The following is a 27,007-nucleotide window of genomic DNA, read 5'->3' as shown; positions in this document are numbered from 1 at the left end:
CAAATCAATACAAGGAGACTGACTAAATATACTTTGAGGGACCATGCAGTTTACTACTTCCAAAAGGGGAGAAAGAATAAATCCACACTGTCCAGTAAAAGCCGTGGCCCATACACAACATTTATTGTGTACCATCTTACAAAATATTTAAATATGTCAGAGCAAGTGTACAGCTTCCAGCTGAGACAGACTTATGTACATGTGCTCATGGCAAACAAACAGGGGAGACGATTATTATTCTTCTTTCCCATGATGTTGTTTCAAGTTTGGTGGGCAAGAGACTGAGAAACGAATCCGGTTGCAAATGCATTAAAATGCAGCCAAGTACTGTGACAATCAATATTATTATTATTATTATTATTAATCAAATAAAACATTAACTTTTTGACACAATGTATTTGAACAGAGCAATATTATAAAAAAAATTAACATGCAACCTTGATTTGACACTGCCGCCATGATCCTGGTTTTAACCTGGGCAATAGCTTGCATCGCATAAACAGAAACATGTCAAAATACCTGAAGCTCTTCCGCCCTGGAGGTTTGGTGCAGTACAAGCCAGTCGGATACTCACAATGCACTAAAAAGGTACCCATTACACTTATACAACCCTAGGATGCTGTCCTGTACATAATAGGTCTATATATTAAATATCTGCAAAATGAAAAAACATGCATACACAAATTACACAGCTAAGCTTTACAGACTTGATATGATTCAAATGTCTTTTCACAATGTACAAAATTCAATTAAAAGTACCTTTCAATTAACATTGTGTGTGGGCTATTAATTCAAAACACAGGTTAAAACTTAAAAGGGGCCAGAAATGTAAATTTAACAAAAGCTGGGATTCTACAGGCCAATGTCTTTCTGGGTTAAATAGCTTTGGTTTCTTTTAAAGCAAGAAACATTTCTACAAACTACGATGCAGCAATTGTAGCACAGGCTTAATAACGTCCGATAGAAGGAATAAAGCTGAGGTCAGCATGTTATCAGGCCCTGCCATCCAATAGATTTATTTTTGGCATTCTCTAAATTTAAAATACATAATCTTGCAGCCTCAGAATTTTTTTTTAAGACCATTCTACCATTTAAAAACTTGTCTTTAGTAGACATTATTACGAAACAATGTTCAGCAATAAATAGTGGCTCTTCAGCATTAATTAGGGTTTCTGTTCAAATTTTGATTGGAATCAACTAAAGCTATTCAACAAAGATTGTAAACTTAACTGGTGTTGAAGTCGATGGACATGAGATGCTAGTCTAGATGTGATTTAGTGAAAATGGTTATGCCTTTCCAAGGGTCCAGAAGTCTTGAATAGATGCTGCATGCACATGAATCTTCATCTACCACAGGCCGTTCTCTCAAAAGCAGGATGGCTTTACCATATCTGATCATTTAAAGGTCACCAAATTTGTTCAGTCGTTCAAAAAACAAATGGATAGATTGCTTTGGCTAAGGAACTGGAGCCATTTCAGAAGCTGTGATTCAGGGAGATCTCAGGCAATTGGAGAATGAGAGGGGAGACAGTCATTGTATGTTGCTGTTGCCAGTTCCATTGTTCTCGTTAGTATTTGACGCATTCACTGAGTTGATACCATCTTGCTGGGTAGTATCCTTCCTTGGAGGCATTCGCTCATTAATCCTGTCCAGCCCTTTAGCTTCTTCAAAACTACAGATTTTGTGTTGTGGTGAGAATCCTCGGATTGCTTAATGAAATACAGAATAAATGAATGAGAGGTGGAAATGAGACAACAAAGTAAATTTCTTATAAGCAATAAAATGAGCAGCTCAATACCAATGGTAATGGAGTTTTAAAAATTTAGTCTGCATTGAATGAGACATTTCTGTTATTCACCAACATAAGCCTGGACAGTTCTCTGTTTTAGAGGACAGAAAAAGGGGACTGAATACCTAAAGAAGAAACTACACAGCACCAAAATCCTTACAAAGCAAATTATCAGAGGACAATCAGAGAAAGCTACAGTGTGTACAAGGGATGGATTTCCCTCTATGTTGGGGTAAGTGACTTGCTCCTCTATTGCAAGGTGCACCAAAACAGTAGAAAAATTAAATGCAAAATCTGACAGAGATCAATGTAATGTCCAGCATCTAAAAACTGACATTTTATTCATCCTGTGGCCAGTGTGCTTAATAGCCAAGGCTTCTTCTTTCCTGAATCACAAGTAATATCATTCTTCAGCAATCATTGGAACAGTTTTAGTTTTTTTCCAGTTTGAAAGAAAATCAAGCATGTGAACAAGTTCATTTTTAATTCATTTGACTTGTTTTTGCTCTTGCAATCAAAATTCTTAGCCAATCTTTGAGATTAAATTTCCAAGTATGTGCAATTAAATAGGAGCCTTATCACCATTTTTTGTAAGACACAGCTGACTGGAATCTATTGTAACATTGGATCCAAATCAGTCTTCAGGAAGGAGGGGGGAGGAATGGAAGCTCAATTTCTGCCAAATAATTTTTAAATCAACAGACAGCAATTTGGTGAGTTTGATTTCAAATAACTTCACTCAAAAGGAGACTGTTTTTAAGCAAAAGGTACAGTTTTTAAGCAAAAAGTACAATTTTTAAGGGTTACAATGTAATCGTATGAAATAGCTGACTCCATTACTGTATGACTGCTGTTTAATGATGTGTCAAAGAACATATACTGATACACAAGAATTTGCTATGAGAATTTTTGAAAGTTACTGAGGTACTTGATTCATATAATCAACCTCCATGTCAAATCGAAGTCAATATCACATTTAACAATTATAAAGTCTATTTTAAAATCATTTTTCACAAGAAAATAAGCTATCTTGAATACCACGCCGGTATCTTAGCAGTTAACTTAGCTGAAAATATCAACACCAGGCCCTATAATCAGAGAGCTTGCATGAAATTTACAGTGTGAAGTTTAACACCATTAACCTTGCACAACCAGGCAGATGTGTTGCAAACACTATATTGTAAAGACAAGGAGCAACCTTATTGTTCACAGACTGTAAGGAAGCTGAAGGCCTATTTCACTGCAGCTTTCAATAAGGAGACGTGAAGATCGCCTGTTTAGAACTTCTTGGATAATTTCTTCAAAGAGCCAACTTTTCATTGATTAATTTGTTCAAGAATTCACAATTTACACAATTATATCAAATGAATTAACAAAATGCACAATTTATAGATTATGAAAGTGAACAGAAATTGCCTCATAAGACAAAGAAACAGAAGTAGACCTTCCAACCCATTGAGTCTGCTCCACTGTTCAATGAGATCATGGCTAGTTTGATAATCCTTAACTCCATTTTCCTACCTTATTATCCCAGAATCCTCAAACTCCTTACTGATTTGAAATCTGTCTAGTTCAGCTTTGGTAACAAATTCTACATATTTTCTACCGTAAGGATTTCTTCCTCATCTGTCATAAGTAGATGACCTGTCATTCTGAGATTATGCTCGCTGGTGCTAGATTCTTATAATGGGAAACAACCTATCCACAGGTACCCTGTCAACATCCCTAAGAATCCCATACTTCAATGATGTCATCTCTGGTTCTTCTAAACTCCAGTGACTACACACCAAACCTACTCAAACACTCCTCATAAGACACATATGTCTGGAATCAACCCACCAACTTCTATGGGCTGCCAGTACATATTTTTTCTATAGATAAGGGGCCCAAAACTGTTCACAGAATTCCAGCTGTGGTCTGACTTTTGTTTGTATAGCTTTAACAAGGCTTCCTTTTTTTTAAAACTTCATTCCCTTTGAAATAAAGACCAACATTCCATTTTGTTTCTCTGTTATCTGCTGAATGCAAGGATGCCCAAATTCCTGTTCTGTAGCTTTCCCTATTCAATTAAGATTCAGCTCCTCTATTCTTCTCAAAGTGCATAACCACACATTTTCCCTCTGGCAAGCTTTTTAACCATTCATTTAAGCTGTCTAAATCCCTTTGCATGCTCTTGGGTCATCCTCACTACTTGCCCTCCCACACATCTTTGTCATCTGCAAACTTGGCCATTGTACAATCACTTTCCTCAGCCAAGCATATATATTATGAGGAACTGTGGCCCAACATCAATCTCTGGAATAGTCTACAAATACAGGCTATCACCCTAAAAATGCCCCTTTATCCCAAGGCCATTAGACTAGATGGGATTGAGGTTCATAAGGATGAGGTGTTAGCAATTCTGGAAAGTCTGAAAATAGACAAGTCCCCTGGGCCGGATGGGATTTATCCTAGGATTCTCTGGGAAGCTAGGGAGAAGATTGCGGAGCCTTTGGCTTTGATCTTTATGTCATCATTGTCTACAGGAATAGTGCCAGAAGACTGGAGGATAGCAAATGTTGTCCCCTTGTTCAAGAAGGGGAGCAGAGACAACCCTGGTAATTATAGACCAGTGAGCCTTACTTCGGTTGTGTGTAAAGTGTTGGAGAGGATTATAAGACTTAGGATTTATAATCATCTAGAAAGGAATAATTTGATTAGGGATAATCAACACGGTTTTGTGAAGGGTAAGTCGAGCCATACAAACCTTATTGAGTTCTTTCAGAAAGTGACCCAACAGGTCGATGAGGATAAAGCGGTTGATGTGATGTATATGGATTTCAGTAAAGCGTTTGATAAGGTTCCCCATGGTAGGCTATTGCAGAAAATACAGAGGCATGGGATTAAGGGTGATTTAGTGGTTTGGATCAGAAATTAGCTAACTGTAAGATGATAGAGGGTGGTGAGTGATGGGAAACGTTGATCCTGGAGTTCAGTTACTAGTGGTGTACCGCAAGGATCTGTTTTGGGGCCACTGCTATTTGAAATTTTTATAAAAGAGGAGAAGGCTAAGAGGTGACGTGATAGAGGGCATAGAAAGACAGTAAATTTGCGGATGACACTAAAGGTGAGTCGTGGATAGTGTAGAAGGATGTTGCCGGTTACAGAGGGGCATGGATAAGCTGCAGAGCTGTGCTGAGAGGTGGCAAATGGAGTTTAATGCAGAAAAGTGTGAGGTGATTCACTTTGGAAGGAGTAACAGGAATACAGAGTACTGGGCTAATGGTAAGATTCTTGGTAGTGTGGATGAGCAGAGAGATCTCGGTGTCCATGTACATAGATCCCTGAAAGTTGCCACCCAAGTTGATAGGATTGTTAAGAAGGCATACAGTGTTTAGGTTTTATTGGTAGAGGGATTGAGTTTCGGAGCCATGAGGACATGTTGCAGCTGTACAAAACTCTGGTGCGGCCGCACTTGGAGCATCGCGTATAGTTCTGGTCGCTGCATTATAGGAAGAATGTGGAAGCATTGGAAAAGGTGCAGAGGAGATTTACCAGGATGTTGTCGGATATGGAGGGAAAGTCTTAAAAGGAAAGGCTGAGGGACTTGAGGCTGTTATCGTTAGAGAGGAGAAGGTTAAGAGGTGACGTGATAGAGACACACAAGATAATCAGAAGATTAGATAGGGTGGACAGTGACAGCCTTTTTCCTCGGATGGTGTTGGCTAGCATGAGGGGACACAGCTTTAAATTGAGGGGTGATAGATATAGGGCAGATGTCAGAGGTAGGTCCTTTACTCAGAGTAGTAAGGGTGTGGAATGCCCTGACTGCAACAGTAGTAGACTCGCCAACTTTAAGGGCATTTAAATGGTCATTGGATAAACATATGGATGATATTGGAATAGTGTAGGTTAGATGAGCTTCAGATTGGTTTCACAAGTTGGCACAACATCAAGGGCCAAAGGACCTGTACTGCGCTGTAATGTTCTATGCTCTAGTAATTAGCCAGCTCTCTATCCACGCTGCTGAACTACTCCCAACACTGCCGGCTCTTACCTGATTATGTAGGCTAATGCGTGGTACATTATTGATCATCTTCTGGAAATCCAGATATTTTACATTTACTGGATTCTCCCTTCATCCAGTTTGTTCCATCCTCAAAAGAATTCTAATAACCTTGTCAGGCATGAAGAAAGCCTGAGGTCTCTGCCTGACTATATTATCTACTTCTAAAGTTTATATTACATTCTTTATAATGGACTCAAATCTTTACGCATAACACACATTAAGCTAACTGGCCTATCTTTTATTTTCCTCCAAGCTCATTCTCCGAAGGGGCCTAGATTCATTATGTCCTCTCGTCCATTTTATATACTTCAAGAAGCACATACAATCCTTTTTAATATTACTTGCTAATTTATCCTCAGTTTATTTTCTCCCACAGTTTTGGCTGTTAAAACCTTCTCAATCTTCCAGTTTACACTAATCTTTGCCACAGTGCATGTTCTTTCTTTCATGTTGCAATTATTGTTAACTTCCTTCATTGGTCATGGCTACTTTGTCCTATTCCTAGGATGCTTCCTCACTAGGGAATATCTTTTGTTATGAGTCATGAACTATCTTCCTCTTGCCCCTTCTAATGTTCACTTGCTACTGAGTTATGAACCCACAAATGTTACAACAATCAACAGTGCCCCTTAGTATGTCCGAGTTCAGCCATTCCCCGGACCAGCTTATGGGCAGGAGGACGATCCATACTTCAACTATCTGAGAACAATCTGTGCTTCTTAAAACATGTGCTTTTGAAACAAGTAGGACAAAGAGTTTGAGGCCCAGATCAGACAAAGCCCGGTGAGATCACCCAAATTTAGTTCCAAAGGAAAAAAATTGCTGGAATGGGAAATCACCCTTCAGCTCACTTACTATCAAGACGATGGCACACTTGTCTTTAAGAATCTAACAAACATGCAAACTGTTTCAGCACTCTCATGCAGTAACTTCAAACACTGTAAACACTTTATGCTAACATGCAGAACTTAAACTAATGAAACATGCTTCATATATAAATTGGCAAGGTTGTTCAAGAAATTAATCATATACCAACTCACTTCCACAATATTACCTCGTACAAGGTAACATAGACAGTGAGATGACTAAACCTAACTCACCTTTGCAAAGGAAAAGCATGGTACTCCTAAAAAATATTCCATATTCACAACAAAAATGAGAGACCAATTCAAATCCTGCTTGTGCAAGTTAAGATCCAGAAAAAATCTACATCATTCTCAACCCCACTCCCCAAAACTCTGCCACATATCTGATTTCTGACACACTGGGCGTACCTTCATCAGCCTCAATTGCCTCAACTGTGGCTGTACAGAAGTGAGCAGTTGCATGCAAAATGAATGAGAGAGATGAGTAGCGTAGTATTTCATAGAAACAGCAAGGAACAAACAGCAGCATAACATATTATTCCCCAGACAGAACCATAATTAACTCCAGATTCAGGGCGGCAGCTTTAGTATGCAAAAAGTGTTAATACACAATACAGGAAATAGAAATTGGAGCAAACAGTGTACAATTAAAAATTTGTTGAAAGCACAGATAATAGTTGTACTGTAATGCAAAACAATATGGAAATTAATCAATTCAGCTCTAACTTTAGTTCTGTCCTTTATCTTAGCCTCAGGAGAAAAAGAATAGATAATGGATCATGCATAATTTTATTTTGTAATGGATATGAATCAAAGCATTTTTGGTGTGGAGCATGTCACCATATCCAAAAATCAGTATAAAACACTCATGCCAAAGCCTGAGTAACTCAGAATGAATCAAAATTTACACACCCAGAAATCTGCACCAAGATTGGAAAAAACCTTTACACGTGACAGAAGCAAAATGAATTGGCCGAGTGATCGGAAACAGAGAGTAATAGTTGGGTGGATATTTTTTGGGCTCAGGAAGGCTTGTACTGGAGTTTACCAGGGCTTGTTAACAGGACTCTTGCTTTCCTTGATACATATTAGCAATCTGGATCTTGGTGTGCAGGGCATAATTATAAAGTTTGCAGGTGATATGAAACTTAAAAGCATTGTAAACTGTGGGCAAAGAGTGTAGAACTTTCAAGTGCAGAAATGAGAGATGATGCCTTTTGGCTGGAAGAATATGGACAAACAATACAAAACAAGGGATGCAATTCTCAAGAGGTTGCAGGAGCAGTGGAGCCTGAATGCATATGTGCATACATCATTGAGGGTGGCAGGTCATGGTGAAGAGAGTAGTTAATAAACCATTGTGTTCTCATTAATAGGATCGTAGATTACAAGAGCAATGAGGTAAAAGTTGAACTTTTACAGGGCATCTGTTAGACCCCAGCTGGAGTATTACACTACAGAAAAGATGCAGTGAACATACTGAAGAGAGTGTAGAGGAGATTTACAAAATCATTCCAGGGATGAGAATCTGCAGATGAGGATAGATTGTACAGGTTTAAACGATTCTCTTTGGAGAGAAGAGCTGATAGTACTTTTTAAAACTGTGTGTGGGCTGTAGTCAGACAGAGAGAGAGAGAGAGAGAGAGAGAGAGAGAGAGAGAGAGAGAGAAAGAGAGCAAGACACCGTTCTCGATTTTCCAAGTGTCAAGACTGAAACGGATCAGATTTAAAGCGAACTGGGACAAAAAGCAAAAGTAACATGAAAAAGTTTTTGTTAAACATGAGTCTGCAATGTACTTCCTGAAGGTGTGGTTGGAGGCCGGCTCAGACATTCATGAGCATACTGGATAATTATTTAGATACGCAATGAGAGGGGGTATGGGGCAAGGTCTGGAGAATGACACAGTTGTTATGCTCAGTTACACCGCTGATGGCAGGTTATGTGATTCTGATTTTTATTATTAAGTCGTAACACAAGTATAAAAATCCGTTGAAAAGAAAACTGGGCCAGATGTTTTTATGGGATTGATTTGGGCAGTGGTGGCATTGATTCCAAGCTATAATAGCCTGCAAGTTGAAAGGTCCAAGAAAAAAAAAGTTTAATAGACAAGCCAAATAACTTTGTCTCAAACATCCATCAATTCCATCTACCTCATTTTTGATACATTTTTATCTCAAAAACATTTTGGATTATTTCTACATTTGTTAATGTGAAGAAGGACAGTACTGGTAAATAAATTCCACTTCACACATCCTGGAACAAAGCATCCTTTTAGACAGATAAAGTTCCCTCTACCAAATCAAACTGCCTCAGGTTCAAACTCAGAGGAGCTGCAAGAATGAAAAGACATTCAGGATTAATGTTGTTCAATTCCAATCTTGTCCTTTCTCAACTTCAAAACTGGGGTAGATGAACGACACAATGTAACGTTCGACAACCCAAAAGATAACGAAGCAGTGCTGAAACAAATCAATTCAAAGGTTTCACAGAGTGCAAATGTCAATATTGCAGCTAACACAGCATGACGACTTTAGTTGTGAATATTCTAGTAATTCAACAAATGCAACAATTTAGTCAGGTCATACCCAATATGGGGTAGCCCCTTTCAATTTCTGTGCAAACATCCCAAACTTACCTTATGTATTATTATTCTCAATCCTAGACCAGAAGTTCAACTTTTATCTCTCTTTCTAAATGTTCACCCTCCGCATAAAGACTCCGGACTATAAGTGGACCCTGGTAGCTTTCCTGTTCCTCTGTCAACTGTCCATCTTCCACATTCTAACAGGTTATTCACACGTGGAGGCATCACACATGATCACATTCTCAAGGTGTAGCTTAATGCTTAAACTGGTCAGTGTCCATATGTCAGGAAAAGGATTCTAATTAGCAAATACAAGGATTATCAGCAGCTTTCAAAGAGGCCTTGATTGAAGGTTTTTAGCCACTTTTACTCTTCTTATGGAGAAAATGCAAACATCTGTTTCAGTGAATTCAAGCTATATGATTAAACACATCACAATGCGGCCACCAGATAGCAAGAGATTAGGATGGATATGGACTGAAATGGCATAGGAAATCAAGTTTTGTCTTCATCAAGTCAGTAAGCTCCCTCTAGCATTATTCAGCTTCCATTACCTAGGTCTCTAGCCTGTTGAATGCAAATACACACCATATGCTTGTACCCAGCAAAATTATTTCTAGAGTCGAGCCAATAATTTGCATCTCCAAAAAATAAATTATTTGCATTTATACAGCATCTTTTGTGAAATCAGGCAATTCCAGAGCACTTTACAGCCAATTAGGCAAGAGTGGAGAGGCACCATTGTTATAATACACAAAAACATGGCAACCAATTAATGCATAGCAAGATCCCTCGCAAGGTAATGACACACATGCCCTGATAATCTGTTTTTAAGTGATGCTTGCTGTGGGATAGATACTACCCAAGGCACCAGGGGAACATCCCTTGTTTTTGAGATTGCATCACGGGACCTTTGACAACTCCCCAAAGTGGCAGGCAGTGTTGTTTTGTCTCATAGTCAGCACATTTTTGTAAGACATGCTGATATGATCACAGCATCATAGCAGTATCATTCATCCAGCAGGTAAAAACACTTTGTTGGAGGCAAAGCCTGCACCATAGTGGCAGATCAGACTCTTCTGTGGTTCAACATCTTATCTGAAAGACAGCAGCTCCATTCCATCAATACTGTGCTCGCGTTTTGGCCCATGCTGAGTGCGCAAAACTGCTGTGGGACTTAAGCCTCCAATCCACTGATCGAGGGACAAGAGTGCCACTATAAAATCACAGTATTTCCTCATTTATTTGGTAGGCCTTCATTTGCAGTAACGTGTTTAGCTTTGGTCCCATAGCCCAAGGAGGAACATAATGATTCTGGAGAAAGATCAAAGATGAGCACTTTTGGAACTTACAGCCCAACCCAAGAACAGAGGTGAACATAATTTGGGGAATAATTTACACCTCTTAGGAAACTATTAGGATGGAGGGGCTAGTACAACACATGGCAAGTGGGGAGTCATCACTTAATTATTAATTGGATTGAGACCACCTAGGCCTCGTCTGATTATATAAAGTCAAAGTGGATTTTAACCAGTGAATTGATGCACTGGTCATCATCATCCAGTCTTCCTCACACTCAGGGAAGACTGGAGAATTGCAAATGTTACTCTTTTATTCACAAAAAGGTGTGAAGACAACTACAGTGCTCTTAATTTAACTTGTGGCAGGAAATCTTCTAGGAACAATGAGGACAAAATTAACAGTCACTCGACCAGCATGGATTTGTTAAGAGCAAACTGCATTTAACTAACTAGCTACAGTCGTCTTAAAGAATGGACAGAGATTGACGAGGGTAATGCTCTTTACGTTGTGTGTACAGATTTCCAAAAGGGACTTGTTTAGACTCATGAAATTGGCTGAATGACTAGAAAGAGGTTAATGGCCGTTTTCCAAACTGGAGGATGCTCAGGGTAGCTGGGTGTTTGGAATAGAGTTGAAAGAATGTAGAATTGTAAACCATAGAGTATTACAGGATTTACCATTAGGGTATAGAGTACAACAGCAAGTAAATTATGTTTAACTTCAACTCTGGTTTGGTCTTAACTGGAATAATACATAAGTGCTAGGCACTGCACTTTAGCAAGGATGCAAAGATATTTGAATTGTTTCTCCTAAAAATGGTTCCAGGCATGAAGAATCATTCACAGAGGCCAACAACTCAAATAAACAAATTCTCTTTACTTTTCTCTAGATCCAGTGATTTTGAATTCATGATCAGTACTGGGAGGGGGGCAGGGGGGTGCTACTTAATTCTGAAGTCTTGCCTATCATCATTTCAGGTCACTCATTCCAGCTAACATCCTGGTAAACATACTCCGTGCCTTTCTCTGAAGTGTGTTCAGAATCGGACTCAATACTTCAGATGAGGCCAAACCAGTTTAATCTATTCCTCAATTTATGAATCCTACTATTCCAATGCTTCTTAAACTACCTTCGCAAATCGTCCTGGACTTCAGGGACAGAGAGGGGTTGTACAGTGGTATTGTCACTAAACTGGCAATCCAGAGTACCTAACTAATGCTCGGGGGACAGGTGGTTGAAATCCATCACTGCAAATGATGGAACTGGATTTCAATTGATAAATCTGGCCACAAAGTCATTGTCAATTGGTGTAAAATTCCATCCGGCCCTCCAATTCCTTTAGGAAAGGAAAGTGTGTCTTCATACACGGTTTGGCCTGTGTACAACTCCAAATCTAATGCAATGAGGTTGACTCTTGAATGCCCTCTGAAATGACCTGGAAAGCTGCTCAATTCTGTCTAATCTTTATGAAATCTGATAAAAAGAATGAAATGGGATAAGCCAGCCAACATTAACCAGCTACAGGAAATTACCTTACTAAGGTCAGGAAGCTTGTATCAAAATTAGAGGAGTGACCTCAGCTAGTTAGGCAACAGCCTTAAGCAACCCTTAGTAGCATTGACACACAGACAGATCTAGGCATACAGGTCCACAGTCCCGTGAAAGTAGCAAGACAAGGGGCTAAGGTGGTCAAGGAGGGACACTGTGTGCTTGCTTTCATCCCCAGGGCATAGAGTATAAAAATTAGCAAGTCATGAAGCAGCAGCATAGAAGTTAGGTTAGGCCACATTTGAACATTGTGCACAGTTCTAGTTGCTGCATTACTGGAAGATGTGGAAACTTTGGAGAAGATACTGAAACAGTTTACCAGAATGTTGCCTGGTTTGGAGGGTATTAGCTAATGAGCAGATTGAATAAACTTGTTTTATTTTCACTTGAACATCGAAGGATGAGCGACGACCAGACAGAAGTTAACAAATTATGAGGCATGGATAGTCGGGGTCATTTTCCTCAGGGTAGAAATATCAATTAGTAGGTTATAAAGGTTTAAGTAAAAGGGGGTAAAGTTTAAAGGTGATATGACAGGCAAGTTGTTTTTTAAGCACACAGAGCATAGTAATTGCCTGGAATGCACTGCCAGAAGTGGTGGCGGAGACAGATAAAATAGCAACATTTAATAGGCATCTGGACTGATATAGGAAAAGGTAGGGAATAAAGGGACAGAGGCAAAAGGTTTAGTTTCAAAAGGTACTGTGTTGGTGCAGTCTTGGTGGGCCTGTTCCTGCACTGAACTGCTCTTTGTTCTTGTTCTTTGAAGTCTCAGTGTCAAGGGCAAGGAAGCACCCTGCTGCCTGCCTCTACTGCAATCTCAGCTGATTAATCAGTACTTCTCCAAGTTAAGCACAACTTCCACGAAGAACTGAAGTTGGCAAGATCATAGAATGCATTCTGGTTGGGGAACTTCGATTTTTTTTCCCATTCATAGGACACTAGCTAGTCAAGCACCTGTCCCTATTTGCCCTTATGGTAGTGGTAAGCTGCCTTCCTGAGCCACTTCAGTTTGTGCTCTGGGAGAGAACTCCAAGACTTTTGTCCAATCAACACTGAAGGCACAGTTATGTATTTCCAAGTCAAAATGGTGAACTACTTGCAGGGAAATTTGCAGATGGTGGTATTATCATGTACCTGCTGCCTTTGTCCTTGGTCACGGGTTTGGAAGATACTGTTTAAGAGTTTTTGGTGAATTTCTGCCATGCACGTTGCAGATGATACACATTGCTGCTACTGAGCATCAGTAATGCAGAGACTGGATGCTTGTGAATGTATCAAATCAATAGGCTGCATTGTCCTGGATGGTGTCAAGCTGGAGTACTACTGGAGTTGGGTTGATCCAGGCAAGTGAGGTGTATTCCCTCACACTCCTAACCAGTGCCTTCCAAATGGCCCACCTGGTCCAGAGGTAAGTAATCACATCTGACAGGTTGATTAGGAATCGATCATTCTACTTATAACATATTAGACTTCCATATTAGTCCTCTCGAAGTACAACTCCTCAATATATAAATACACAAGAGTATAGTTCTTATAAAATTCAAAATCTGTTTGCAACATGCAAAAAGAGTTTACTGTAAATCTGGGTCTGTGACATTGCAGCAACTGTTTTAAAGATGAAAGCCCTGGCACTAAAGCTATTGGGATCAACAGCATGATTTTACACAACAAATACTTTCTAATCAAAAGAGGTGGCTCTATGTTTCCACATAATTGAAAAGCAAGCTCATTTCATGTGCCAGAGAATTATCCGATGTTAAGGAGCTTTTGTTATTGTTTAATGTCACACTGCAAATTTAGATTTAATTAAAAGAGATTTATCAGTTGTTAAAGTTGATAATTTATCAAATAAATTGCAAAAGCTGCATAATAACAAAGGGAAAGCATTGGAAATATACTTTACAGATGTCGGCTGGTTTTAAGAGACAGCTGAATGCTCAACTGAAAGAGCCAAGGCCTTATTGATCATCTAGCTAAGCATTTTCAATATTTCTTGTACTTTTCCACAATTACCATACAGGGGCATTTAGTTCAGAGAAGCTAAAGTTGTCCAATCAAACATTTATGTCCATCACTTCTAAAACATCTCCATTTTTGGTATACAAATTCTACAGCCTATTTCACTAACTACTCCAATAAGCAACATCCCATACACAAGAAAACATGGGCTTTGCTGGTATAAGACAGCATAGCACAGAACAGAACAGGTCATTCTGAATAACATGGACAAATGTTTACCAGATTCACAGGAACATGGGAATTAAGAGCAAGAGTAGACAATTCAGCCTTTCGAGCCTGTTCTGCCATTTCCTCTATCATTCTGAATTTTACTCATTCCCTGGTTGTCTAGTGGTTAGGATTCAGCACTTTCGCTGCTGTGACCTGGGTCTGATTCCTGCTCAGAAAAGGCAATCTCTGGGCAGCATGGTAGCTCAGTGATTAGTACTGCTGCCTCACACTGCTAGGGACCCAGGTTCAATTCCATGCTCGGGTGACTGTCTGTGTGGAGTTTGCACATTCTCCCCGTGTCTGTGTGGGTTTCCTCTGGGTGCTCGTTTCCTCTCATGGTCCAAAGATGTGCAGGCTAGGTGAACTGGCCACTCTAAATTGCCCGTAGAGTTCAGGGATGTGTAAATTAGGTAGGTTATAGGGGAATGGATCAGTGTGGACTTGTTGGGCTGAAGAGCCTGTTTCCACACTGTAGGGATTTTATTCTATGATTAATATGATCACGGCTGATCTTATCATGATCTCAACTTCATTTTCCTGCCCGCTCATCTCATCCTTTATCCCATCTTTCATCAGAAGCGCATCTATTTATTTCTTGAATCAGTTAATCGATTCTCCTCCGCCGCACTCTGGGCCAGTGAGTTCCACAGATCCACAACCCTCAAAGTAGTTTCTCCCTATCTCAGTTTTGAACCCACCTCCTCTCACTCTATATCGATGGCCTCTTGTGGGACAATCCCAAACAATAGGGGAAAACATCTGTTTGATGTCCACCTTATCAATCCCATTTATCATTTGATATACCTCAAATCAGATCAGCCCTCACTCATCTGAGCTGCTGCAAATACAAGCCCAAGCTACTCAACTTCACCTTGTAGGACAGCCCTTTCAACCTTGGAATCAACCTAGCGAAACTCTACTGAACTACCTCTAATGTCACCACATCCATCTTCAAGTAAGGAGGCCAAAACTGGACAATATTTCAGGTGTAGACTCACCGATACCTTTTATAATTGCAACATTACATCTTTACTTTTATAATCTAGTCACTTTGCAATAAATGCCAGGGTTGCTTTTTTTAAAAAGTATGCTGCACCTGTATACCCACTTTCTACAATTCATGTATAAAGATGCCCAGATCCCTCTGCACTGACATACTTCAAAGCCACTTCTCATTTAAAATAATTTGCTCATATATTTCTCTGGGCAAAATGGACAACCTCACATTCATTTCAAACTAACTGCTTCAATTTCCTGAGTTTTGTGCTTTGTCTTTTCCCACAAGATTTCAAATTGCTTTCAAGGACAAGTATTAGAACAACAAAATTTTATTTTCACTGATCAGTGAGTAGAACATAACACTGGAAGCAAAACAGAGGGAGATATCTGGGGAGACAGAAACTAGGTATGGAGACTCAACATACCAAGACAGCGCCTGTGAAGAGAGAAACAGAGTTAAGTGCAAACTTCATATCAAAACTGGACATCAAGCTGAAATATTAATTGTGTATTTCTCTGTCTGCAGCAATTACAGACAGGCATTCTGCGATGCTCTGGATGCTACCTAACAATGTGCTAGAAACAACCATCATCAGGAGGCCTGGATGCAATTCAAACCATTTTATTCCTTTCCAACCAACTTCCAATCCCTGACTTCTCACCTTGGCTCAGGCATAGTTCTGTGGGTGATGGTACCCAAGATGCCTCACCCAGGCTACCAGAACTCTCGGATGAATGCAGACACACCTTGACATAGGATGATGACTAAACTGATGAAGAAGTGATCACAGACAAGTCCATTCTGCCTCACATCGGGAGTTGAGAATCTAGACTAATCTTTAGTGAGCAGAATGACAAGCACCAGATCTACTGTACCAAACCTATAGTCAAATTCATGAGGAATTATAAGTTGAACATGGGAGTTTCCATGTGTACTGCTAAGCTAGATCTAAAATCCTTCAAGGCATTTCAGAAAATTTTCAAGGAGACCTAAATTTAGAAGGCAAACTGAGGTGTTTCTTAAAAGATACAGCACATACACAAATTTGTGTGTGTTAATTTACAGACAATTGAAAAAATGAAGCAGCTCTCACTATTTCAGTTACATGTTTTTGCTTTGCTTTTACATTGCTGGATGGTTGGGCGAGGATCAGGACAGTAGGTGATTTAGAGTTATACAGAATAGAAACAGGCCCTTCGACCCAACTCATCCATGCTGACCAGATTTCCTAAATTGAAGGAGTCCCATTTTCCTGCATTTGGCTCATGTTCTTCTAAACGTTTCCTATCCAAATGCCTTAGATGTTGTAAACGCACCTGCTTCTACAATTTCCCCTGAAACTTGTTCCATACAAGAAACACCCTGTGAGAGAAGACTGCCTCTCAGGTCCCTATTAAATCTCTCCCCTCTCACCTTCATCTTTTGCCGTATTAGTTTTGGTCCCTCTTACCTTGATGAAAAGGCCTTGCCTCTTCAAGTTATCTCTGTCCCTCATGACTTTAAAAGATTCTGTAAGGTCACCCCCTCAGCCTATGATCCAGGGAAAGTGTCCCCCAGCTTATTTCTCAAATCTTGGTAACATCCTTTTGAGTCATTTTTGCATCTTTTCCAGTTTAATAACTTCCTTCCTATAGCAGGGCAAGTAGGACTGAACACAGTATTCCAAATGTTTGGCACGCTTGCCTTCGTTGATCACAGAATCAACAATAGGAGTTGGGATGTCATGGTGCAGCTGTAAAGGACATTGCAGAGGCCAAGTCTTGAGTACTCCATACAGTTTTGGTTACCTTTTTCAGGGAACACATTGTTAAATTGGAAAGTGGTCAGAAAATATTTACAAGAATGTTACTGGGACTGCAGAATTTGAGTTTCAGGACTGTCATAGAGTAAGGGGGAAGGCGATGGCCTAGCGGTATTATCACGAGACTATTAATCTAGAAACCCAGCTGATGTTCTAGGGAGAGAGATAATGGGAACTGCAGATGCTGGAGATTCCAAGATAATAAAATGTGAGGCTAGATGAACACAGCAGGCCAAGCAGCATCTCAGGAGCACAAAAGCTGACGTTTCGGGCCTAGACCCTTCATCAGAGAGATGTTCTAGGGACTCAGTTTTGAATCCCACCACGACAAGTGGTGGAATTGGAATTCAAAGAGGAGAATCTGGAATTAAGAGTCTACTGACCACCATGAAATCATTGCTCATTATCAGAAAAACCCATCTGGTTCACTAATGTCCTACAGGGAGGAAATCTGCCACTCTCACCTAGTCTGGCCCACATATGACTCCAGACCACAACAATGTGGTTGACTCTCAATTGCCCTCTGAAATGGCCTGGCAAGCCACTCAGATGTATCAATCGCTACAAATACTCAAGGAAATAGAACTGCACAGATGAGCTGGCATCGACCTAGGTAGCAGAAAAGACAATGGCAAAAACAGCCCTGACGACCCTACAAAGTCCTCCTCACTAACATTTGGGGGTTGGTGCCCTCCCTAATAGTATTGTGGGTCAACCCACAGCAGGAGGACTGCAGCAGTTCAAAATGGCAGCTCACTACCACCTACTCTAGTGATGGGCAAAAAAATACTGGCCAGCCAGCCAGCAGCACCCACATCCCACAAATGAACTAAAAAAAAACAAAATGGAAACAGGTCCTTCGGTTTGAACTAGTCCATACTCACCGTGGTGCCCACTCAGTCAGTTCCAATTACCTGCATTTGGTCCATATCCTTCTGAACCCTTCATAACCATGTACCTATCCATTTTTTTCCCCCCAAGTGCTGCTACTGTACCTGCATTAACCATTTTCTCCGACAGCCCATTCCGTATGTGCACTAGTCTCTGTGTGAAGAAGTTGCCCCTCAGGTCCTACTTAAACCTTTCCCCTCTCACCTTAAGCCCATGTCCTCTAGTTTTCAATTACCCATCCCTGGGGAAAAGACTACATCCATTCATCCTAATGTCCCTAATGATTTTATTTATAAGTTGGGTAAGCTGAGACCTTTCTTTCCTGGAGAATAGGACATTGAGGGGTGAACCTATAGGGGTTATAAGATCATGCGGGGCACAGATGAAGTGAATCTCAAAGGTCTTTTCCCTAGGGTGGAAGAGTTCAAATTTAGAGGGCATAAGTTTAAGGTAAGAGAAGAAAGATTTAAAAGGACTTTTTCCACAGAGGGTGACATGTATGTGAAATGACAGAGAAAGTGGTGAAGGCAGGTACAGTTACAGCATTTAAAGGATACTTGCAGAGATACAGGAATAGGAAAGGTTTAGAGATATAGGGCAAACGCAGGCAAACAGGACTAGTTTAATTTAGGAAACTCTGTTAGCACGGACGAGTTGGACCGAAGTGTCTGTTTCTGTGCTGTATGACTCTGTGGTCTTACTAGCATCATCTACACCTGTAACATGACGTCCCAACTCCTGCACTCAGTACTCTGCCCGAGGAGGGCAAGCATGCCAAAAGCCTTCATCACCTTTTATACCTGTGACACCACTTTCAAAGGAACTGCGTATCTGCACCCAACATCTGTTTGACAACTCTCTTGTCAAATACTTCTAGTGACTACAATATGGCTTTCAAAGCACTTCTAAACACCATGCATGCAAACTCCGCTACAGTGAAAACAAAAAGCCTGCTCAATAGCAGCTGAATTTCTGAATGTCTGAAGGGGCACGTATTTTAAGTCTTTTGAGGAGCTCCTTTAATGACCAAAGCAATTCTGCAATAGTAGAGGCACCCCACCATTGTGGGTTCTACCTGCTTTGTTGTGCAGCACAAAATCCAGTGAGCAACTAAGAGGGGGTTCAGGCAACATTTCAACTTTCTTTATTGGATCAAGAAGGTAGATGCCCACCAAGAACTTGTCCTGTTCAAACAGCCCCAGAGCCCAGCCCGCGTGTTATCAGCATACAAGGTAACCTGCAGTCTCCAAACTACCTCATCAGATGATCCTAGTGCTGCATAAACTAGGTTGCCAATGGTAGCACCACTTGAAGAGATATCATGGGCTACTTTGCAATTCTGAACATAAGGGCTACTGTAAAGCATCCAGTTTAGTGTTTTGCCTTTGTGGCCTCTATCGTTTAAAATCAGCTTTCCGTGATGCGAATGGACTATGCGCGATCCAAAAGTAATAAGTATTATAAGAAAAGCACAGTCAATCATGAGGTTTATTTCAAATCCAACTCATTGATTTAGCAAAGCAAGCTTTCATTAAATCTGCAAATGATTAATTTTATTTGCGGCACTCTTTAGACAAGACAAACTAATGGTTTAACAACCATGTCTTAAAACAGGATAAATTTTAAGACAAATGTTGTAGATAGCCAGAGAGAGACTACAGAGATAATTAGATACTTTAAAGGCAATTGTTGAGCTCTGATCTCAGGGCAGTCTTCCAAATCACTGGTGTCAAGAATCTAAAATCTAACCCACGATCTCACTTTCACATCCAGTTTATCATATCTTCAGCGCTGAATATGTAGAGGCAGCATGGAAAATGCGCATTTTTGAAGAGCAACAATGAAAGTGCAGCAATGTGAAGTCTTTTTCAGATTTTGCAAAAGAAAGGGAGATGGGAAGACTCAATGAGTCCTTGTTAGGGCAAGGGAGCTACAGGTGAATATGCACAGTTAACAATCCAAAGAGAAGGGGAAAGAGCTTTGAATACAGAGTAAACCAATACCAAAGGTTTGGTTTCAATATGCATCTAAAGGTTAGGGAACAGCCAAGGAGAAACTGCTGATGGATTTGAACTCAAGCATTGGAATCTTTAATTCCACTGGGGCTTAACACAACGGTGGAGTTTTGGAAAGAACAATAGCAGTTTTAGGCTTAATGTCGAGGAGGACAAGCATTCAGATTAAACTGCAGTTTATAGAGCGTACAGGCCAATGTGAAGAGTGATCATGAGGTACTAATCTCAAAATACTTTTCAAAATACTAATCATTCTTCTCATCAAGGTGATGGTACATTGCCTAATCTCTGCCTAAATGTATCAAAGCACAGTGCAAAAGATTTTAGAAAACATTAAAGTCTGCTTCTTAACTGTAAAAATCTGGAAGTAAAAAAGCACCATTAGCTTTCTGCATGCTTCTACATAGTACATTTATGATCCCAAATGCCTAAATTAGTGATTTCAAACTTTAAATAAAATGAATGGGAAAATGCAATATATCAGATATCCGGATTGGTTGCATCATGTCTTGTGAAATTTGGTTAACTCTTCAATACAGTCCAGTTAATCCTCGTGTAACTGGAAACAGCAATGCCATTCATTCGTTTCTGGGAAATAGTCACAAGTATGTGGTATAGCAAACATAAGACACAAGTCTGCGTGAAATCTTTAAAAGCAGCTTAAACACTTGGGTCTTTACAAAGGCTGCGCATGCAATATGGGTTTATATTTTATTTTTCAATTTCAATTTCAGGATAAGGGTATTACTGGCAAGATTACCAATAAATGTTCAACCCTACATGGCCTCAAATTTCTTACTAGACCACTTCAGACATCAATCAACATTGCTGGTGTCAAACTGGACTCTCAAGCATGAATCAATGGAGAATTTATTCACAATCCAACTGCTTCAATACTACTGTTACTGTTCTATTTTATAACTTTCCTATGAAGCTTCTTAGAAAGTTTTATTACATTAAAAGATGTGACACATTCTTGTCAAAAAGAGATTTGCCTCTTTATCCCATTATCGTCACAGATTTGTATGTGACCTTCAAATCTCTTCCTGCACACCCGCCCCCAACAAAACTTGTTAAAAAAAATCTTCCATTATGAATTAAACTTCGATGTTGCTTCCGGCCCTTAGCTCCCAAACACACAAATATGCAACAAACTAACCTTTGCAACTGCTAAGCACGTCTCATTAATCATGTGAAAGATGCCTGGGCTCCATGCGCCCACCAGGGTTGCAAATTGGTAGTCTGTTTTACACCTTGATCAATTTTCTTGATCATTAACTTCAATTGAAAAGCAAATTGGGTTTGGTGAATACCACACTGTTTACTATGAATGTTTTATTTACATTATTAGCGAAGATCAATTTTGAACTGATTGCATCTCACAAAATTTCAAGGAGCACGTTGTCAGACCTTAGTGTAACCATGAGGTGCTAAGAGATACTGTATAATTAACAATTCTTTCATGGAATTATTGCGTAACATATGATGACCAATCCTTAATCATGATTGAACAGTGTGTTGCTCAGCTATTTCGGAGGACAATTAAGAGTGAACAACATTGCTGCAGGCCTGGAGCCATCGTGGGCCAGTCTAGGTATGAACAGCAAATTTCCTTCCCTAAAGGGTATGAATGAACCAGATGTGTTACGACAAGATAGTTTCTTGGTTACTCTTCTGGAGATTAGGTTACAATTCGACATTTCATTAATTGGATGTAAACTTGACTAGCTGCCAAGATGCGATCTGAACCAGTGTTTTCACAGCTTTAGCCTAGGACTCTGGATTACAATTTTCATAGCACTACTCAACCACACTCTAAGCCTAGATCAATTCCATGTGCATTACTTGTTTCCTGTAGAAACTGATGTTGTGAATTGCAGAATATACTGAAGCATATGGGCTTATTACTAAGGAGGTTCAGATTGATCCTAAAATGGAACACTGACAGAATTTCCTTAAAAGTAAAATACAGATGTTAGCGAATATGAAATAAAATCAAAACACTGCAGACTTTCAGCAAGGTAGGCAGTACAAGTGCAGAGAGAAACAGAGTCAACTTTTGAGTCAATATGACATGTTCAGAGCCAAAGATTAATAGTGGATGTGAAACATTAATGCTCTTGCTCTTTCCACAGATGCTGCCAGACCTGAGCTTTTTCAACACCATTTTTATTGCAAAATTTTCTTCCTTTCCGAACACTAAAGAAACAAATGTGACCCACTCACACCAAAGTTTGCCAATTATATAACAGATAGACTGATGTAAATATGATGTAGATTTATGAAAAAGAGTTGACCATAGTTGATCACACTATTAAAACTAATGGAAAAACTAGAGAATGTGGGAACAAGCATTTTCAAAGATGTACCAGCATGGTCTCTCAGGCTTCAGTACTGTAACGGCGGTACATTAGTTTCCATTACACGTACAAATTACATATCAGTTAAAATGTTTCAATTAGAATTTATTGAAATCTAAAACTTTTAACAGCCTACTTTTCAGCAGGGTGAACACTCAGTTATGCAGTACTGGGTTGGAATATTGGTGCTTACATGTCAAGAAGTGACTTCACACAGATGCCACAAAATCCTCCGATCTTACAGCAATCGAACTGTGTCTGTCGTCTGCCAGAAAGTGATCAAAGAATACAACTGATCTTACCTCAGTTGTTGATGAACTTTAAAAGCCCTAATATGGAATGAGGGCAGTAAAAACTCAAAGGCAAGTGTTAGGCATGAACACATGGCAAAACGTTTTTGAAATGCAGACTATGCTTGATAATTATCAAATAATTTCAAGTTGCAGAGATAACATACTTATGGATGTGTATTTTCAAAAGGTATTTAATAACTTGTCACTTTAAAGACGGTTTTTTTCAAAAATTACTAGAGCCAGTAAGGTTATAAATTGGAAAGAGAACACAAGTCAAAATTTGGGATAATTAAATATTTTTCAGATTGCTAAGATGTGGTTGTGAGACAACTGGAATCCCTAGGCTAACTTAGGCATCAATACAAACTATTGTGAAGACCACAAATGGGGTAGCAGCGAACAAAAAGATGACAAAGGCAACTCATGCAACAAAACAACAGATACATTTTTGGAAATGGTGAAAAATAAAGAACCAGCAAGATCCTGCATAGATTGCAGGAACTGATAAATGTAACAGAGCAGGCATACATTTTTAACAGGTGGAAGATTGATGATAGTAAAGGCCATAAAATAGTAAATTCATTTCATTACATCAAACCCAATACCCTTACATAGAAAGGCAAGAGAACATTATGATAGTGATCAACTTAACAGAAGGATATCAGAATTAAAGGCTCAGAAAGAATGATACCAAATGAGAGATTATGATGACAAAGGATTTTAAAACGGTTTACTTTTCCAGCTCAACAGGTGATCGAGAGCAACCTATAAAAAGTTTGAAGAAAAGTGAAAGGTGACTATGAGACAAACAATAATAAACTGTTGTAACTGCTTGATGAATCAATTAACGAGGGGTATAAAAGATACCAATATGACAAACAGAGAACTCAATAATTTGTTTCACGCAGAAGGCTATTCCAACAGAATATTTTACAAGTAGCTAATGAGGCAAAGACATGACCAAGTGCAACTCAATCTCAGTATTTTAATAAGGAGAAAGTAACATGATAATGGGCAAGAACAAGGAAATTGAGTTAGGGTAGGCAGTTTTGGTTCAGTAATTCATCAGCACTAACATTCTTCTACAGTCATATGCACAAATATTGAATTATTATCCAGCTGAACTTGCAAAATATTTTGGGCCCCTTTCTTGCAGTGTTGCAAAGTATTTGAATCAAGCCAGTTTGTAGTTGGAATTCCAAAGGCTGTTTTTATTTTGAAATAAAACAAGTATGCACACTCAAAGGAAGTTTAATCACAAACCAATGCTGGATGAGTTTCCTCCTGTTCAACAGCAACTTCAAACACTCACTCTGACACAAGCAATCATCTCAAGTCCCAATATGAATTAACACACAGGCTCTACAATATTTCCTGAAAAGATGCTTCAGGAAAGTTACACACAAAATTACATTTAACATTGACGGACACAGCCACAGAAGACTGTTTTTATCTGTGGAGGAAGGAAAGGCACGTTACAAGATCTGAAGACAATTCAAGCAAGCAGAGAGAACATGCATACATGGTACACGTAAATATGAATAGAGGATAAATACTTCGGCGTCATTTCATGGGGTATATGTGATATACTCCATGGTTACCATGCCTCACTTATGGGTTTTCCCAAGTAAAGACTGAATTTGCATACAACGATCATAAACAAATGGACTTACAGTTTAGGACATGCCCTGTTTGTGCTCTTTTCACAAAGCTTGGTTTGTTAGGTCATGATCAACTGGAGTCAATAATGCAATGCAGCTTGGCTGTTTAACGAATGGAACCAAGAGCTGTGATTTACACAATTTCAATTATTTGACTGTCTGAATTTACAACATACAAGATGACTCTGCTAAAATATCATCTTTTTTGAAAATGCCAATATCCCCAACCTGAAGAAGAATCTAAGCAAAAAGTAAAAGGCCAGGAAATAAAACATTTGAGAAAACATGACCAACATTTAGCTTTTATATCTGGTATGTAAACCTTGGTTAGCGTGCATTCATATTGCCTGATTACATGTAACAGCTCTTAGATCAGCCACTGAGACAGGAGGTAAAAAGCGTCACAAACTCCCAGCATGCATTAGGTGCAGTGCTAGTGAAACAGCGAGATATACCCCAATCCACCTGAGGCACAGGAAGAGGCAATGCATCATTACCACTTTGTAGGGTTTGTCGTCCTCCTGCCAACACTCCGCTTGGTAACATTCCAGTGGGAGTTAATCCCTTCAGTGTCAGCACGCTCTCACTCTCCTCTCTGTAAATGTAAAGCATGGAGAACGTATTGAGAACTTCTGCCAAATAAAGGAAATAAAATTCTACCTGATATAAATGGAGTATATTCTATTACTTTAAGAGAAACTGCCATCTAAATAACCACGACAACATTGCTCTGACCCACCAAACGTTGTGAAGATTTGGACCCAAGCTGTGGTGAACCTTCATCCAAGTACCAATTTTCATCTGAAAGTAATTGCCAAATTCAATTACACTATTCAACTGTAGGTGGTTTCCAGAGAGGCCGGCAAGCAGGGGTGTTCTGAGTTGCAGTGTAATTGAATCACAATCAGAAGTCGGTGATCTGGTTGCATACTCCATCCCCAGCCAAGTTTGCAATAAGATATTTTATAGAGTCAAAAATGATCAGGAAAGCAGTGATTTATGAACATCCTATTCAATATCACACCTTCCACTCTAACTATTCATTAAACCAAGATAGGAACATTGAGACATTTTCTCTTTTATAAATCGAATGAAACTACGGATTTGCAAAGTAATTCGCACGTTTGCACCACTTAAGATTTAGAGGTACTAAGCCACATAAGTAGATATTAAGTGATTAATGACCAAAGGTTAGCTCAAAGAGAGCTTTTTACGAACACCTTAACAAGACATTATTGAAACAGAAAGTCACATTTGATCCTTACACTAAGGATAGCTGGAAGACAAAGGAATTCTCACCTGAGAACTGAAAATACTCTGGCCATTTTGCCAATCGCTCGAATCTTGTTCCTAATGATCTCTTTCCGAGCAGCAGCTGTACCTATTTTAAAAAATAAACTGCACTTGAAGTTTAGAGTTGCACAGCATGGAATCCAACTTCAGTCCAAGCAGTCTATGCCGACCATGTTCCCAATCCAAACTAGTCCCACTTGCCTGTGTTTGGCCCCATATCCCTCCAAACTTTTCCAATTCATGTAACTTATCCAAATGTCTTTTAAATGTTGTAACTTTATTTACATCCCCCACTTCCCCTGGCAATTCACTTTACACATGAACTAATGTGTTTAAAATAAAGTGGCCCCTCACATCCTTTGAATCATTTTTCTCTCACCTTAAACATATGGCTTCTAGTTATGAACTCCCCCAACCTTTGGGAAAAAGCCACTGCTGTTCACCCTATCTGTGCCCCTCAAGATTTTATAAACCTCAAGAAGGTCACACCTTTATCTCCTACGCTCCAGCGAAAAATGTCCCAGTCTATTTTTATATCTCAAACCCTCTATTCCCAGCAATATCCTGAACTGTCTCCAATTTAAGAATGTCTTTCCTACAGCAGGTTAACCAAAACCACACAATGTACTCCAGAAGAGGCTTCACCAACATCCTGTACAACCTCAATATAACCTCTCAAACATTTACTCAAAATTCTAAACAGTGAAGGCAAGCATGCTAAACATGTTTCTAACCACCCTGTCAACCAAACTTCAAAGAATGATATACATGAACACCTCAGTCTCTCTTTCTACAAAGTTACCCAAGGACCAATCATTAATTGGAAGTCCTGCTCTTGTTTTTGCATTTATCCAATTAGATCCATCTGCTACTCCTCAGCCCTTCTGCCCTAATTGATCAAGGTGTCTCTAATCTTCAACAAACTTCTTCAATATTCTCTGTACCACCAATTTTGGTGTCATCTACAAACTTAGTAACATGTCTCCCAAATCATTCACATAAGGGACAAAAGTGGCCCCAGCATCCATCCCTGCGGTACACCGCTAGTCACAGGATTCCAGTCCGGAAAATAACCCTACACCCCGTCTCCTACCACAAAGCCAATTTTGTATATAAATTGGCAAGCTCTCCCTGAATCCCATATGATCTAACTTTACCAATTAGTTAACCATGCAGAATCTTGTCATAGGCTTTACTAAAATCCACGTAAACAACATATGATATTTTGCCCTCACTCTTTTTGGTTGCCTCCTCAAAAAAACTCAATCATTTTGTAACAATTTTTCTACATGGCATTTTTCCACTTTTACATAGCTGTGATC

At 39.5% G+C, this 27,007-nt stretch overlaps 1 protein-coding gene across 5 annotated transcripts in view; it reads right to left on the bottom strand.

Annotated features, from left to right (window-relative positions):
* Positions 1 to 99: 99 nt before the first annotated feature.
* The window catches only part of LOC125467591 (serine/threonine-protein phosphatase 2B catalytic subunit beta isoform), a 110,456-nt gene continuing 83,548 nt past the window's right edge, over positions 100 to 27,007 (bottom strand). For 2 of the 5 annotated variants that reach the window (XM_048563663.2, XM_048563659.2), the window contains exons 11-14: positions 25,692 to 25,773; positions 24,890 to 24,987; positions 7,113 to 7,142; positions 100 to 1,710 (exon numbers count right to left, since the gene is read on the bottom strand). In XM_048563663.2, coding sequence (XP_048419620.1) covers positions 1,532 to 1,710; positions 7,113 to 7,142; positions 24,890 to 24,987; positions 25,692 to 25,773 — 389 coding nt within the window. In that variant the 3' untranslated portion in view covers positions 100 to 1,531. Of the gene's footprint in view, positions 1,711 to 7,112; positions 7,143 to 24,857; positions 24,988 to 25,691; positions 25,774 to 27,007 lie in introns of all 5 variants that reach the window. The other 3 variants (XM_048563660.2, XM_048563662.2, XM_048563661.2) reach the window with 3 other exon arrangements.

This window comes from Stegostoma tigrinum, chromosome 37 (assembly GCF_030684315.1).
Source record: "Stegostoma tigrinum isolate sSteTig4 chromosome 37, sSteTig4.hap1, whole genome shotgun sequence".
Classification (NCBI taxonomy): domain Eukaryota; kingdom Metazoa; phylum Chordata; class Chondrichthyes; order Orectolobiformes; family Stegostomatidae; genus Stegostoma; species Stegostoma tigrinum.
The sequence above is the reverse complement of the archived record's forward strand: the minus strand, read 5'-3'. Positions and strand labels throughout refer to the sequence as shown.